Genomic DNA, 13868 nt, shown 5'->3' with positions numbered 1-13868 from the left:
TTTAGTATTATTAATTTATTAATAAGAAACATTTCTCACTGACCAAGTTTAAAAAGATAGTCCTCTTAATTTAACTATAAATTTCTATATCCCATTCTTTGAAAGATTATGAATTTCAGCACATAAAGACTTAACCTCTAATTCTGGTCTTTCCTGAAGCTCCAACCCAAATTTCTATTTCTTCCTAGATAATACCTGCTGACACATCTCCTATCTGGTCACATTCATTTTCTTTCTCCTCCAATCATGTGTTTCTTCCTAAATTCCCTATGTAGCCTGGTGTTAATATTTCTACAAAGCCAAACCAGATATCATCTTCAGCCTCTCTTTTACCCTCACAGCCAATCAATCAGCAAGTTCTCCTCAATGTTAACTACTTATAAATGAGTGGGGAGTCTCGCCCCACTCTCCAACACCACATCAACACCGCTACAACTAACTGGACCAGCCAGTGGCTCTAAATGTTTTCCCCGCCTCCTGTCACAACCTCTTCAAATATATTCTTTAAGAAGATTCACATGACCCTTTTTCTTTTTAAAGGCCTCCACATGGGATACAATTTATAGGCCACTATTCTAAATGGTGACAGTAAAGGAAAATAAGGGGTTTCATTTATAATTTTTTTTGAGACAGAGTCTCACTTTGTTGCCCGGGCTAGAGTGCTGTGACGTCAGCCTAGCTCACAGCAACCTCAAACTCCTGGGCTCAAGCGATCCTTCTGCCTCAGCCTCCTGAGTAGCTGGGACTACAGGCATGTGCCACCATGCCTGGCTAATTTTTTTTTCTATATATATTTTTAGCTGGCCAATTAATTTCTTCCTATTTTTAGTAGAGACAGGGTCTCGCTCTTGCTCAGGCTGGTCTGAAACTCCTGAGCTCAAACCATCTACCCACCTCAGCCTCCCAGAGTGCTAGGATTATAGGCATGAGCCACCATGCCTGGATTCATTTGTAATATTAATAACTAACCTTTATTGAGCCATAAATTGTTCTATGTGTTTAGTACCTCTTAATTCATTTAATCTTCACAACTTATGAGATATCAACTTTATTATCCCAATTTTTACATGAGTAAATTGAGGCACAGAATAGTTATCTAGCTGGTAAGTGAATATATAACATGTATTAATTGTGTAAAATGTCAGCAACAATTCATCTCTTCCCAAAAAGAAATAATTAAACCTGAGGATAGAGTTGTAATTATATACTCCATAAACAGAAACACTTATGCTCATTATCAATCAAACCAGCACTTCAAATATTTTTCTAGTAGTGCCCTTGATTAAAGATGATGCATCCACCAACAAAGATACTGTGATTTGTCTTTTCAGCATAAATAACATGTAGTGTTATTTTGATTTAATCATATTGAAATTACTAAATGAAGAATTCCATACAAAGAAATAAACTTAGATCATCTGATTTGAAGTCTTCATTTGAAAACCAAAACTAAAAATGATGTTTTGAAATGTTTAAGTGAAGTTCCTGTGGATCCCATGGCTTCTATGTGCCACATAGCGGAACCCAGTGCTGTGCCCACCAGAATTTACTCCTCCTTTCCTCAGAGAGGAACGATTAGATCTCCGGCTTCCCACCACCACATGTAACGTCACAATGACCAAGATGCTCTTCTACAGCATATGAGCATTGTGGATTTTCTGATCCCGTACAAAGTTAAAGATCAATAAATAAACTGTAAATCCAGCAGAGACTGTCACAGAAAAAAAAAAAAAAAAAAAAAGAAAAAAAAAATAAACTGTAAAAAATCTAAGATAAAGTGGAAGGGATGTCAAAGGCAAAGAGGCAGACCCTGAGTTACAAACTCTACTTATGTAAAAATGAACTCCCATTTCTGACTGATGTTGCAAAGGGCATACTCTTTACTTCTCACGGCTGCTGGAAATCTTCACTCCCTCCCTGCTGTTGACCTGACCCACCCCAGCTGGCCAAATCCCTCATTACCAGTATCCCTAGGCTCCCATCTTCGCCAGAGTCCTCTGCCACCATTCCCATGGTGGCTTTGTACCTGCTCCTCACCATGACCTGAGCCCCTTTCTAGGAGCTGCTTAGCAGACAGGAAATAGGGTTGCTTTGGGGCGGAAGTGGGGAGGTGTGCACATAGCAATCCGAATCCAGGTTCCCTTTGCCCTAAGAAATACTGAGTTAATGCATATGCTATTTAAGCCCATTGATACTATTAATGGGAAAACCTCAACTGCAGGATATACTGAAAGGGGCTTTTGTGGTCTGACAAGGAAGCCCTGCCACAATGTGGGTTACTGTTTCTACGTTCTGCCCTCTGTAGCAAGTACAGATTTGACTGTGTAAGTTATGAAGATGTATTTCATTGTGCTCTCCTGCAGGGTTGGAGAGGTTGGGCGAAGGGACTCAAGAGTGCCCAGCTTTCTTTTTTTCTTTTTAAAAATTTTTTAATTTTGTATTTTATATATAAGATGGGGTTTCGCCATGTTGCCCAGGCTGGAGTGCAGTGGCTATTTACAGGCATGAACCCACTACTGATCAGTACGGGAGTTTTCACCCAGCTTTCTTATATACAAACTTTCAATTCTGTTTCCAGCCCCATCCACTGCACCTCCCTGTTGTCAAGGAACCAGGTGCCTGTAGGTCCAAAACCTTTTGAGTATTCATTGAGACTTGCTTCTAGAGGCATCAGGATTTCTGCTGCTTTCTCACCTATGAGAAAGTAGTCATTCCTGTGCTTTCTGTAGTCTCAAGTTTTTAAAAAACTTTACTCCTTATTGTCTCTTTCTTTCATTCTCTCTGTATTCCTTTGCTTTTCTTCTAGTTAAATTTCAATAGGGAGCATAAATATGTTGTTCAAACAGATAGATTACAATGAGAGTTTAGAAAGAATATATATTTTACTATTTGATTAATGACTTTTACTTACTGATTTGCAGGAGCTCTTTTTATATCGAGGAAATTTAATATTTCGTCACATGTAGTATAAATATTTTTCTTACTTGGACTTTTGTCTCGACGTTTTTTGTCATACAGAAATTTTTCATATCGATTTAGTCCAATTTATCAGGATTTTTGTTTTCCTTGGTTTTCTCATGCTTATGAAGGCCTGCTTCAAGACCATTAAAAATATTCTCTAATTTTTTCCAGTTTTACAGTTTAAAGAGTTTTTCTTGTTTCTTTGTCCATGAATTTTTATGTTTTAATTTTTGACCAATTGGAATTTAATTTGGTATAAGAGGTAAGGTAAGGCTTCAATATTATTTTTCTCTAAATGGTTTCTCATTTAATGAATAATCAGTGTTTTTTTCTCCTTTCTTCTCATTTAAAATCTTTCCCTTTCCACATGCTAAATCCAGTATGTGTTGGGTCTCATTTGAACTTTACTTTTTGTTTCATTCATTTCTTTGTTTACTATTAATCTGACAGCTTTACTTACTGTAGATTTATAATTGACTTTAATATCTGGTGGAATTTGTCCTCTCTGATTGCTTTTCTTCTTAAAACAATAATATTTCAGATTATTCTTATACTTTTTTATGTTAATTTTTTTAAAGTTTGTATAGTTCAAAGAGACTTCCACACAAACTTTAAAAGTTAACACAAAAAATACATTACTCAGCCACCTAAAATAATTTATTTTATTGTTTATAATATATTTTCACTTGATTCTCTTGGGTTTTTTTAGGTCAATGACCATATATCCACAAATAATGACTTCTCCCACTTTTTCAATTCTTACAACTCTTCTTTTACCCAGAAATTGTTAAATAATCATCTCAGTGATGAGCATATTCTTTTATCTGCTTTTCATGAGAATGCTTCTAGATTTCACCATCATAAATTCTACAAGCTTTTAGATTAGACTGTATGGAGGTGATATGTGGTTTTTATCTTTTAATTGTTCATGTCTAACTTTAAAAATTACCTTTAGCCATTCTTAAGGGAAAGAAATTCCTATTGCTTGGCTAATGAACCAATCACAGGATTTCCAGGCTGTTCTTCAGAACCATGGACTCCCTTACTTACATTATTCTTTTCTTTCTCAGTCTGAGTGGCCATAGGAATGTGGAAAGGTGCAAATGACAAATGAATCATCCCTGAAACTTCCAGCACATACTTTTTCATTTGTTCACTGTATAAGTGAGTTTCAGTACCTAGATTTGTGTAAATTAATACTAAAAGTTCAGTTTTTTTTTAAAATGGATGTCTGTTACCTTTTGCACACATTAAGAGTTCCTTTTGTGTTTAACACAAAAGAGATGAAGATGAAAACACTCTGTATTGAAAGATAAGGGACAAATTCGCTGAGGTGAAAACACTAGACTTTAAAAAAAGAAGACCTAAATTCCAGTTATATCTTGCCTATTTCTGTCTTTTCTTGGGTTAGTCATTTGACCATTCTGAGATACAAAGATAATGAATAAAAAAGATTATTATAAATGGTAAATCACCCTGCTAATATAGGAAATTATCTTCTAACTTTTCAGTATGTTGCAAATCTTTAAAATTTTTGCAAGGAGCTACCTCTGCTTATAAATAGATTCGAAAGATCTTATTTCAAAATTGCCTTAAAAGAATATTAAGTTACAAGTCAAATGTAAACCAGAAAAAAACATTGTCCACGTGCAGTGGCTCATGCCTGTAATCCTAACACTCTGAGAGGCCAAGGCAGGAGGATCACTTGAGACCAGGAGTTTGAAGTTGCAGTGAGCTATGATGACACCAATGCACTCTAGCCGGGGCAACAGAGCGAGACTCTGTCTCAATATATATATATATATATAATTGAGCAGATTTGGGGTTTTTTTGTTTTTGTTTTGTTTTGTTTTGTTTTTTGAGACAGAGTCTCGCTTTGTTGCCCAGGCTAGAGTGAGTTCCGTGGCATCAGCCTAGCTCACAGCAACCTCAAACTCCTAGGCTCAAGCAATTTTGCTGCCTCAGCCTCCCGAGTAGCTTGGGACTACAGGCATGCGCCACCATGCCCGGCTAATTTTTTATATATATATCAGTTGGCCAATTAATTTCTTTCTATTTATAGTAGAGACGGGGTCTCGCTCTTGCTCAGGCTGGTTTTGAACTCCTGACCTCGAGCAATCTGCCTGCCTTGGCCTCCAGAGTGCTAGGATTACAGGCATGAGCCACCGCGCCCGGCCTGGATTTTGATCTTATTGAGTAATTTGCAAGGAAAAAATAATCATTTTAAGTTACTTAATTAAGCTAATCTGCAACAAATTTTCCCCAAATCCTAACATATCTTTTAAATTCCCTTTATTTTCCTAAATAAATCAATTATGCAGCAGCTCCCAGCACAAGTTTGGGAAATCTAATGTCAGGCAGTTTTTATGATCTCCTTTTTGGAGCTTGTAGTAACTCTATGACACGAGCAGTCTAGAAAAATGGTAGTGAGTTCCTCCAATCCTCAACATATCATGGCTGCAACATTGGCATTTTGTTGTCTGGGACGTGAGGTCCATTAACAAAGTGCAGTTTCACTAATGTGCAGCTTCACTAACAACACACGATTCCATGCCCATGTAGGGTGGTTATAAGCAGATAATGCTCCCAGCCTTTGAACCCACAACTTTCTATCCTTCCAGCACCCACTGGTTCTGGATATTACCTTTCTTTTCTTTTAAAAGCATGAGCTTCCTTAATTTGCAGCCACAAATCCCAGTTCTCAAATAAAGGACTTAGCTGGCAAGATGAGGGAAGTCTTCAGGTGGTAATTCCAGAAACATAAAAAAGTTGTTAATGCCTCCTGAGGAAAAGGAGCCCAGAACATAGAAGCCTGCGTGTTCTCTAATAACCTTTCCAATCTTTCCAATCTTCTGTACCAGCGAACCCAAGACAGAAATGAATAGCTTAATAAATTATCCTGCCACTAATCAAGTTTAACATTCAAGTCATATATTATTCTGTTCAATTCTGTGAGATGTATGCTAAATTAAATAATGAGGGGACAGTGACTTCATATGCCTTCAAAGCCTAGGTTCTGGTTTTGGTGTCACCCTTTTTATCATGCTTTTTGGGCAGATCATTGATTTCATCCTACTTCTCAAGGTTGTTGGGAGAATTCACTTAGATCCATTTTCAATAGCTTTTTTCACCGGAAATTAAACCCTAATGCCCTTAAGCCATCCAATGGATATAATGAATTAACTTCTCTCCTATGCATCAAGGAAAGCACTACTTATTTACCATCCTTGCAAGATCTGAGAAGATGATCATTCAAATCATTTTGTATGCTCTATGATTCAAATGAAGAACAAATTTTTTATAATGGATGCAAAAAGGTTAAGATATGCTTTAGAAATCAAATCATTTGAGTTCAAGTTCCCAACTCCACCTCTTATTAGCTGTGCAACCTTGTTATTTTTTTGGTATGTGTGCGGGGATGGCACTCAACTTCCTCACCAATGAAATGGAATAGTGACAGTACTTTCTGGGATTTATATAAAGAATATCAAAGCAAATAATTTCATGACCCACCTCTCAAAAAAAAAAAAAGACATATCTTGTTTACTCTTTCATAAATTTAAGTAAAATTTGGCAAATGTATAAGTACAGGTTGAGTATCCCTTATTAAAAATGCTTGGGACCAGAAGTATTTTGGATTTGGGGTTTTTTTTCGGATTTTGAAATATTTGCATTATATTAATTGAGCATCCCTAATCCAAAAATCTAAAATTCAGAATGTTCCAATGAGCATTTCTTTTGAGCATCATTTTGTTTCTCAAAAATATTTAGATTTTGAAGCATTTTGGATTTCAGATTTTCAAATTAGGGATCCTTAACCTGTATCAGAAAGATGTATGATCACTCTGAACGAGAGATACTATATTCTAAATCATAAGTACAATAGTTTGGATAAAAACTTTCTGGATAAAAATTTCCCCTTATTTATTTATCCAACACATATTGATATCCAACCAGTGTTAGATATGTTAAGAGAAGAATATTTCATTCCAGCTGATAAAAAGCTTATATGACCTGGAAGAGAAGATATCTAACCAATGAACTCTATTACATGGTAAATGCTTCCTGCACACATAACCAAGACACTATATAAATTCAGGAAAGAAACATGATTTCTTTTTTTTTTCCCTTTTATTTCAGTATATTATGGGGGTACAGATATTGTTAGGGTTACATATATTGCCCTGCCACCAACCCACTCCCCTCCCCCCGCCATGCCAGAGTATCAAGCGTGTCCAACCCCCAGGTGGTGGGCACCGCACCCATTATGTAAATATCCACCTTTCCCCTCCCCCCCCACCTGCCTACCACCTGATAAAATTTTTTTTTTTCTTTTTTGACATTTTGGTTACATTGTATGTCTTTGCCTCTCCCTAAGAAGGGTTACAGGTATTCCCTCCCCCCCCAATTCCCACCATATCCCTAGGATGTGGGTCTCCCCACCTCCCCCCCACCCCCAAATTCCTGGTGAGTACTGCCACCATTTGAGCACCATAGTTTTAGTCAGTCAGTACCAATTTGATGGCGAGTAGATGTGGAGCCCATTTTCCTGGTCTTGTGTCACCTCACTTTGGATAACAGGCTTAAGCTTAATCCAGGATAGCATACATGGTGCTAGCTCACTGTCGTTTCTTAGACTTAAGTAATATTCCATTGTGAGAATATACCAAATTTTAATTATCTACTCCTGAATTGACAGGCGCTGGGGTTATTTCCATGACCTTGCAATAGTGAACTGTGCTGCGATAAACATTCGGGTGCAGATGTCTTTATAATAGAATGTCTTATGCTCTTTTTGGGTAGATACCCAACAATGCTATTGCAGTGTTGAATGGTATTTCCATTTCTAGCTGTTTGAGGTATCTCCAAATTCTTTTCCACAAAGGTTGCACTAATTTGCAGTCCCACCAGCAGTGTAAGAGTGTTCCTGTGTCTCCACATCCTCGCCAGCATTTGTTGTTTGGGGATTTTTTGATACAGGCCATTCTCCCTGGGGTTAGGTGGTATCTCATTGTGGTTTTGATTTGCATTTCTCTGATGATTAGAGATGTTGAATATTTTTTTTATATGTCTCCAGGCCATTATTCTGTCTTCTTTGGAGAAGTTTCTGTTCATTTCCATTGCCCATTTCTTGATGGGGCTGTTTGATTGTTTCTTGTTAATTCTTTTAAGTTCTAGATAGATTCTTGTTATTAGACCTTTATCAGAAGCGTAGAGAGTAAATATTTTCTCCCATTCTGTGAGTTGTCTATTTCCTCTAATGATAGTTTCCTTGGCTGTGCAGAAACTTTTTAATTTGATCCGATCCCATTTGTTTATTTTTGCTGCAGTGGCTATTGCCTTGGGGATCTTCCTCAAAAATTCTTTGCCTAGACCAATGTCTGATAGGGTTTTCCCAACATCATCTTCTAGGATTCTTAAGGAAGAAACATGATTTCTAATCAATAATATGAAGGATCTGGCTTTTGAACTAAATCTGAAATTACCAGTTGAAAAGGGATCCATGTTGTAAAATATCTAGCTGGAAGTGTTTATAAATGCTTATAAATATAGGCAGGCATCCCAGTTTCACTGATAAGAAAAGCAAGAATGTGAAATGAGGCTGACAATGTGAGATGATCCCACTATCTGGAAGACGAAGGTTGCCAAGGTATATCCAAACCTGTATTTGGTCAGTACTAAGTAGACACCAGCTCCTATGCCTTTAATCAACAGTTTGTTCCTTGGTGCACTAATTAATATTTTTTCCTTTTGTAGGTTTCTTTGGTAAGCTTGGTAGCCACTGCTCTTGGCTACTCAGAACTTGGTGCCATCAAATCCCTACGGACACTAAGAGCTTTAAGACCTCTAAGAGCCTTATCCCGGTTTGAAGGCATGAGGGTAAGAAGAATAAAAGGTCTCTAATTATTCATGTCAAAATTACATGTAGATATTGATTTAGCTACAGAAGCGTGCCATACTCTTCTGACACATAGTTTATGGAATTACAGAATTAAAGCAAGAATCTTAGGGATCACAAAGCCTAGGCTCCTGAAACAAAAGTGCATTTAAACAGGCCCTCAGAAATCATTTGGGGCAAAACTAAAACTAGAATCCATGTCTTCTGGTCACAGTTCAAGGCTATTTGCAAAATGCCCTAAAACTATGTGCTGCCAGTTATTTCTTTTTGTTGCTTACACACATTGAAATGATGACTGACTACTGACATTCATCCTAGAAGGGGAGTTTTCTTCCTCTTAATAGTTTGATTTCTCTAAACTTAGTAGTAATGAATGAAAGGTAAAATGGTTTTGTGTGCTTTACTTATTAGATTAATATCAGTAATAAAAAGTGTAGCCTCTAACAAAATCTATATAGTCTAAGCAACCAAAGCAGGAGGTTAGGATAATTAAGTAAGCATTTCAGGCAACCCGCAGAGTTTGTTTTATAGATCTCCCTTTTAAGTGAGCATGCTGAATGAGTTTCACTTTTTCCATAGCACTTGTATTTTCCTCTCCAGCTCTCTTCCTTAATATGTATATTATGTATGTAAACATAAAATAGATATAGATACACACCCACTTGCCACACCCCTCTCAGCACTATTTAACACTAAGGCCAATTTTGTTTATCTGGCACTCAAATACACATGGATATTGAGTTTCTTCTAGGCCATAGGGCTTTTTTGTAAGGAGGTAGTTTATTTGGGGCAGTAAAAACACTCTTCAGCCTTGACTTCAAAATTCATTCATCAGGGAGAATGAAACCACTCTCCAGACTTTCCAGAAGCATTATAATCAAAGAAATACTTGGTTGTTACATTGTAGTTTTCTTTCATTGCTACTACTAAAGAAAGTTACAAGATAAAATTCATAAAAATCACTATACAATTTCAAGTTCTTTTCAAACCAATCTTTACCATTACTGATATTATGTAAGCCCTCATCAGTTTCATGATTTCATATTGATGGTTCCTATTTGAGGGAAGATAGCAATTGAATAAAATTTAAAACTTATCAATTTGCTCTAATCTAAAAAATATCCTTAAATTTAGAATCTTTAATTCAGTAATATGGCAGAATTAATATTTTAGCTATAAAATATGATAATGTATTATGCATTTATTTGAAGATAAAAGAACTTGTGTAGGTATAGACATCATTTTACACAGTAGGAAAAATCCAAGCAAATATTATATATACGGCTTAATTTCTAAAAGGAATAAAATTCAAGTAACAGGAAATTTTTACAATTTTAGATTTCAGGTTTGATATCAGTATAAAATTCCTTGGTATGGATTTCTACAATAATGTTTACAATGTTTTAAAATAAAACAATAGTTACATTTAATATAAATGCTTAACAGAATAGTCCAATATAAACTACCTTAAATTGGATAAGAAAATTACTGTCGACCTCCCTAAAGATTTCAAAATATATTTTAATCTTTTCTGAATTTAATGAGAGGCAAAGTGACTAAATTTCCCTTTCACAAAATAGGTCAGCTTGGGGTTGATAAAGTAGCATGTGCCCCAAAGTGAACATGTAAGAGATTATGGAGTAATAATAATGGTAATATATTCAATAGTGTTATGTCCAGAGATAAATTCCACCTCTTTTCCTAATTTAATATACTTTTTGTTGAGATTTAGCAATAGGAAAAAAGTAACTTAAATTCCTAATCTTATTCTTCATAGTCATAAAAAGGTAAATTTGATCTGAGGGAACTGATTTAAGGCATTTTCTATACTTTATTTGTGAAGGGTTTGTTTACTCACTCTTTCAAATCATCATTCATTCTTGAAAATTTAAATGTTTTACAGAAAGATGATTATTTCTTCTGTTGATATTTAATGCATCTTCTTTTTTCTTTTTTCTCCAGCATACAAACATTTTCTGACTTCATCTTATTATATCAGGTTTTTGTTTATTTCTTTTCACACTTTGGCATATTTTACTTTCCTTAAGTCCTTAGCTCTTTAGTTGTGTCACTGTTTGTTTTCCCTTATGATATATGTTCTAGAGAATATTAGACGGAACAATGTGTCTACCTATCTTTTTATTTAACTCTTCCAAATGCATATTAGTACTAAATAACACTAAATAAATAAATTGTTTCCATTTTAACAATTCATAAGCTGCTTTCTCTTCATTTCCTCTTTTAGGTGGTGGTGAATGCTCTTATAGGAGCGATTCCCTCTATCATGAACGTGCTGTTGGTTTGTCTCATCTTCTGGCTGATCTTTAGCATCATGGGTGTGAATTTGTTTGCTGGCAAGTTCTACCACTGTGTTAACACGACAACGGGTAACATGTTTGAAGTTAGTGAAGTCAACAATTTTAGCGATTGTCAGGCTCTTGGCAAGCAAGCTCGGTGGAAAAACGTGAAAGTAAACTTTGATAACGTTGGCGCTGGCTACCTCGCATTGCTTCAAGTGGTAAGTGGCTACTGTATGAGTTTAGAAAACATCTTCAAAGTGTTTCAAGTAAGATTCTTTCTCTGATGTTCTTTATTTGAATGATTAATATTTGACAGTGGAAGAGTAGTTGATTATAACATCTATAATATAAGCTTGACTTGACTATAAGAAGATGTTCAGTTGTTTTATATTTTCCCCAGTGTTCCTCAGTGTTTAGTATGTTTTAATGTGATTTTATATTTCTGCTTCCTATTTTTTCTTGTCATATTATTGAACTCTATTGTCATTTTTAGCTTTCTGTAGCAATCATTGCTAAAGGAGCAATTTTATGTATTAAACTAAAAATATATATTTGTGCTGATGAATTAAAATGTATGATAATTTATCATACCATTGTCTAAGAAGTGTGATTCTAGTGCGTGTGGAAATGCAAATCTTATGGGGTAGCCTTCAAAACATGTAAGGCTTAACTGTTTTCACTTGATAGTATATTAACTAGTAAATAATTAGTTGACGAAAATGATTGAATTGTGTTTAAACACAACCCTAGATTTGAATCATAGAGCTTACTTTTTGGTATGAAAGGGAGCTGAGACTGAAATGGGAATTTCATGAATCAAATCCCTAGTAAAATTTTAGTATATAGCTACTCAGAAAGCTGAGACAGGAGGATTGCTTGAGCCCAGGAGTTCAAGACCAGCCTGGACAACATAGTAAGAACCTGTACCAACAATAACAACAGTAAAAAAATTATGTAAAAAAAAAAAAATAGACTGTCTTCCAAGAGAAATAAAGAAAACAAGTTCCAGACTCTAAATACAAATATTTTTCTATTTTAATTTCATTTTAATTTCTTCATAGGAAATATCATAGTATTATATAAAAAGTTATTTGTAATAATACTGTCAGATTTTCATCTGGTAAAATGTCACATTCTTGCATGTGGTTTTTATGCACAATTCAAATATATACTGTTCACAGGCCACATTTAAAGGCTGGATGGATATTATGTATGCAGCTGTTGATTCACGAGATGTAAGTATCACTCAAATATTATTTATAGCTACTAGATTTTTCATGGTAAACATTGTTGATAATTTAACTGAAACGTTCAGAATTTTATATCAGATAAAACTGAAACATGTACTATTGCATATAAAAATGATCTTTTTATGCCAGTGTGCTTCAATATAGATGTTTTGGTTAATATATGTCTAATATATAATATTTATCTAATATGAAAGCATATCTAACTGCATGGATCATGACACATCAAATTGGTCCATTAAATAAGACTGTTCAGAGTGAGAAATTTTCGCAGTGGGACAGTTACTTGTCTCTCCCTATCCCTGTAGTGTATGATAAACCAGAGTCTATGAAGGAGCTACCAAAAATATTTTAATATTATGATACAGAAAAGCAAGCAAGTTTCAGGTAAACTCAATTTTGAAAATAGAAATAAAAATGATTCTTCAGAGCATATCTGTTTATTCTCTTAGTTATTGATGTCCTGCTATTAAAGCCATTATTTCCAAAAGTTAGCATTTCCAAAACCAAATGGAAAATATTGAAAAAAAATTATAATAACAAGACTAATAATAGGCTCAAAATACCCTGTTTATTTCACTGTTATTGATGTTAAAGAATACGTTACAAGTAAGACACAATGGGAAAATAGATTCAAGAACAATCATAAAACTTGCAAACTTTCATTATTTTAGATCATGCTAGTTTGAACAAAAGAATAGTTTTTGCATAATAATACCTCAGGGAAAGGCAAAAGTAGAACTATGTTAAGTAATAGCACTCACCACATTATTAATTTAGTTTAAGTATTCATTGTGTTTTTTAATATATTTAATATTTTCAATATCATTTAGGTTAAACTTCAGCCTGAATATGAAGAAAATCTGTACATGTATTTATATTTTGTCATCTTTATCATCTTTGGTTCATTCTTCACTCTGAATCTATTCATTGGTGTCATCATAGATAACTTCAACCAGCAGAAAAAGAAGATAAGTATTCCTCAGCTTTTTCCTTTTCCATTCTGAGGTTCTGACTGTTATGCAACAAAATAACCAGGATACCTGTGGTCATGACAGACTTAGATCGTGTTTCTATTATTTTCACTTTACTGCGTGGTTAGTTTAGCTATAAGGATTTGAGCATTTAGTCAGTGGCCCCTCTCCAGATTTATCCACTAAAGAGCTGTAGACTGTCTTTCTGACGCAAAATTGTGACCACTGCTTCAGACCTACCCAATTGGTCTCCAGTGCTTTAGCCTATTTTACAGAGCCTTGCAGGAATTACCTCCACCCAGTTTTCCAACTTCATCTTCCCCCACACTTCATCCTATGTATCTACCTCCCTACTCCCCAGTCACTACCCACCCACCCACTGTCACCACTGTCACTTGCTAGGCATACAGCTCTATGAGTTTTCTCCCCTTTTCTGAACAAGTCATTTTCTTGTGCCTCCAGGACTTTTTGTGATATTTTCTCTTCC

General features: G+C 35.2%; 1 protein-coding gene across 3 annotated transcripts in view; it reads left to right on the top strand.

Annotated features, from left to right (window-relative positions):
* SCN3A (sodium voltage-gated channel alpha subunit 3) overlaps positions 1-13868 on the top strand; it is a 120441-nt gene that overhangs the window by 98580 nt on the left and 7993 nt on the right. For all 3 annotated transcript variants that reach the window (XM_012761182.3, XM_012761180.3, XM_012761177.3), the window contains exons 22-25: positions 8719-8841; positions 11106-11378; positions 12342-12395; positions 13241-13378. In XM_012761182.3, the coding sequence (XP_012616636.1) occupies positions 8719-8841; positions 11106-11378; positions 12342-12395; positions 13241-13378 (588 nt within the window). The remainder of the gene's footprint in view (positions 1-8718; positions 8842-11105; positions 11379-12341; positions 12396-13240; positions 13379-13868) is intronic.

Source organism: Microcebus murinus, chromosome 8, assembly GCF_040939455.1.
Source record: "Microcebus murinus isolate Inina chromosome 8, M.murinus_Inina_mat1.0, whole genome shotgun sequence".
Taxonomy (NCBI): Eukaryota; Metazoa; Chordata; class Mammalia; order Primates; family Cheirogaleidae; genus Microcebus; species Microcebus murinus.
Note: the sequence above shows the minus strand (reverse complement) of the source record. Positions and strands in the feature narration are given on the sequence as shown.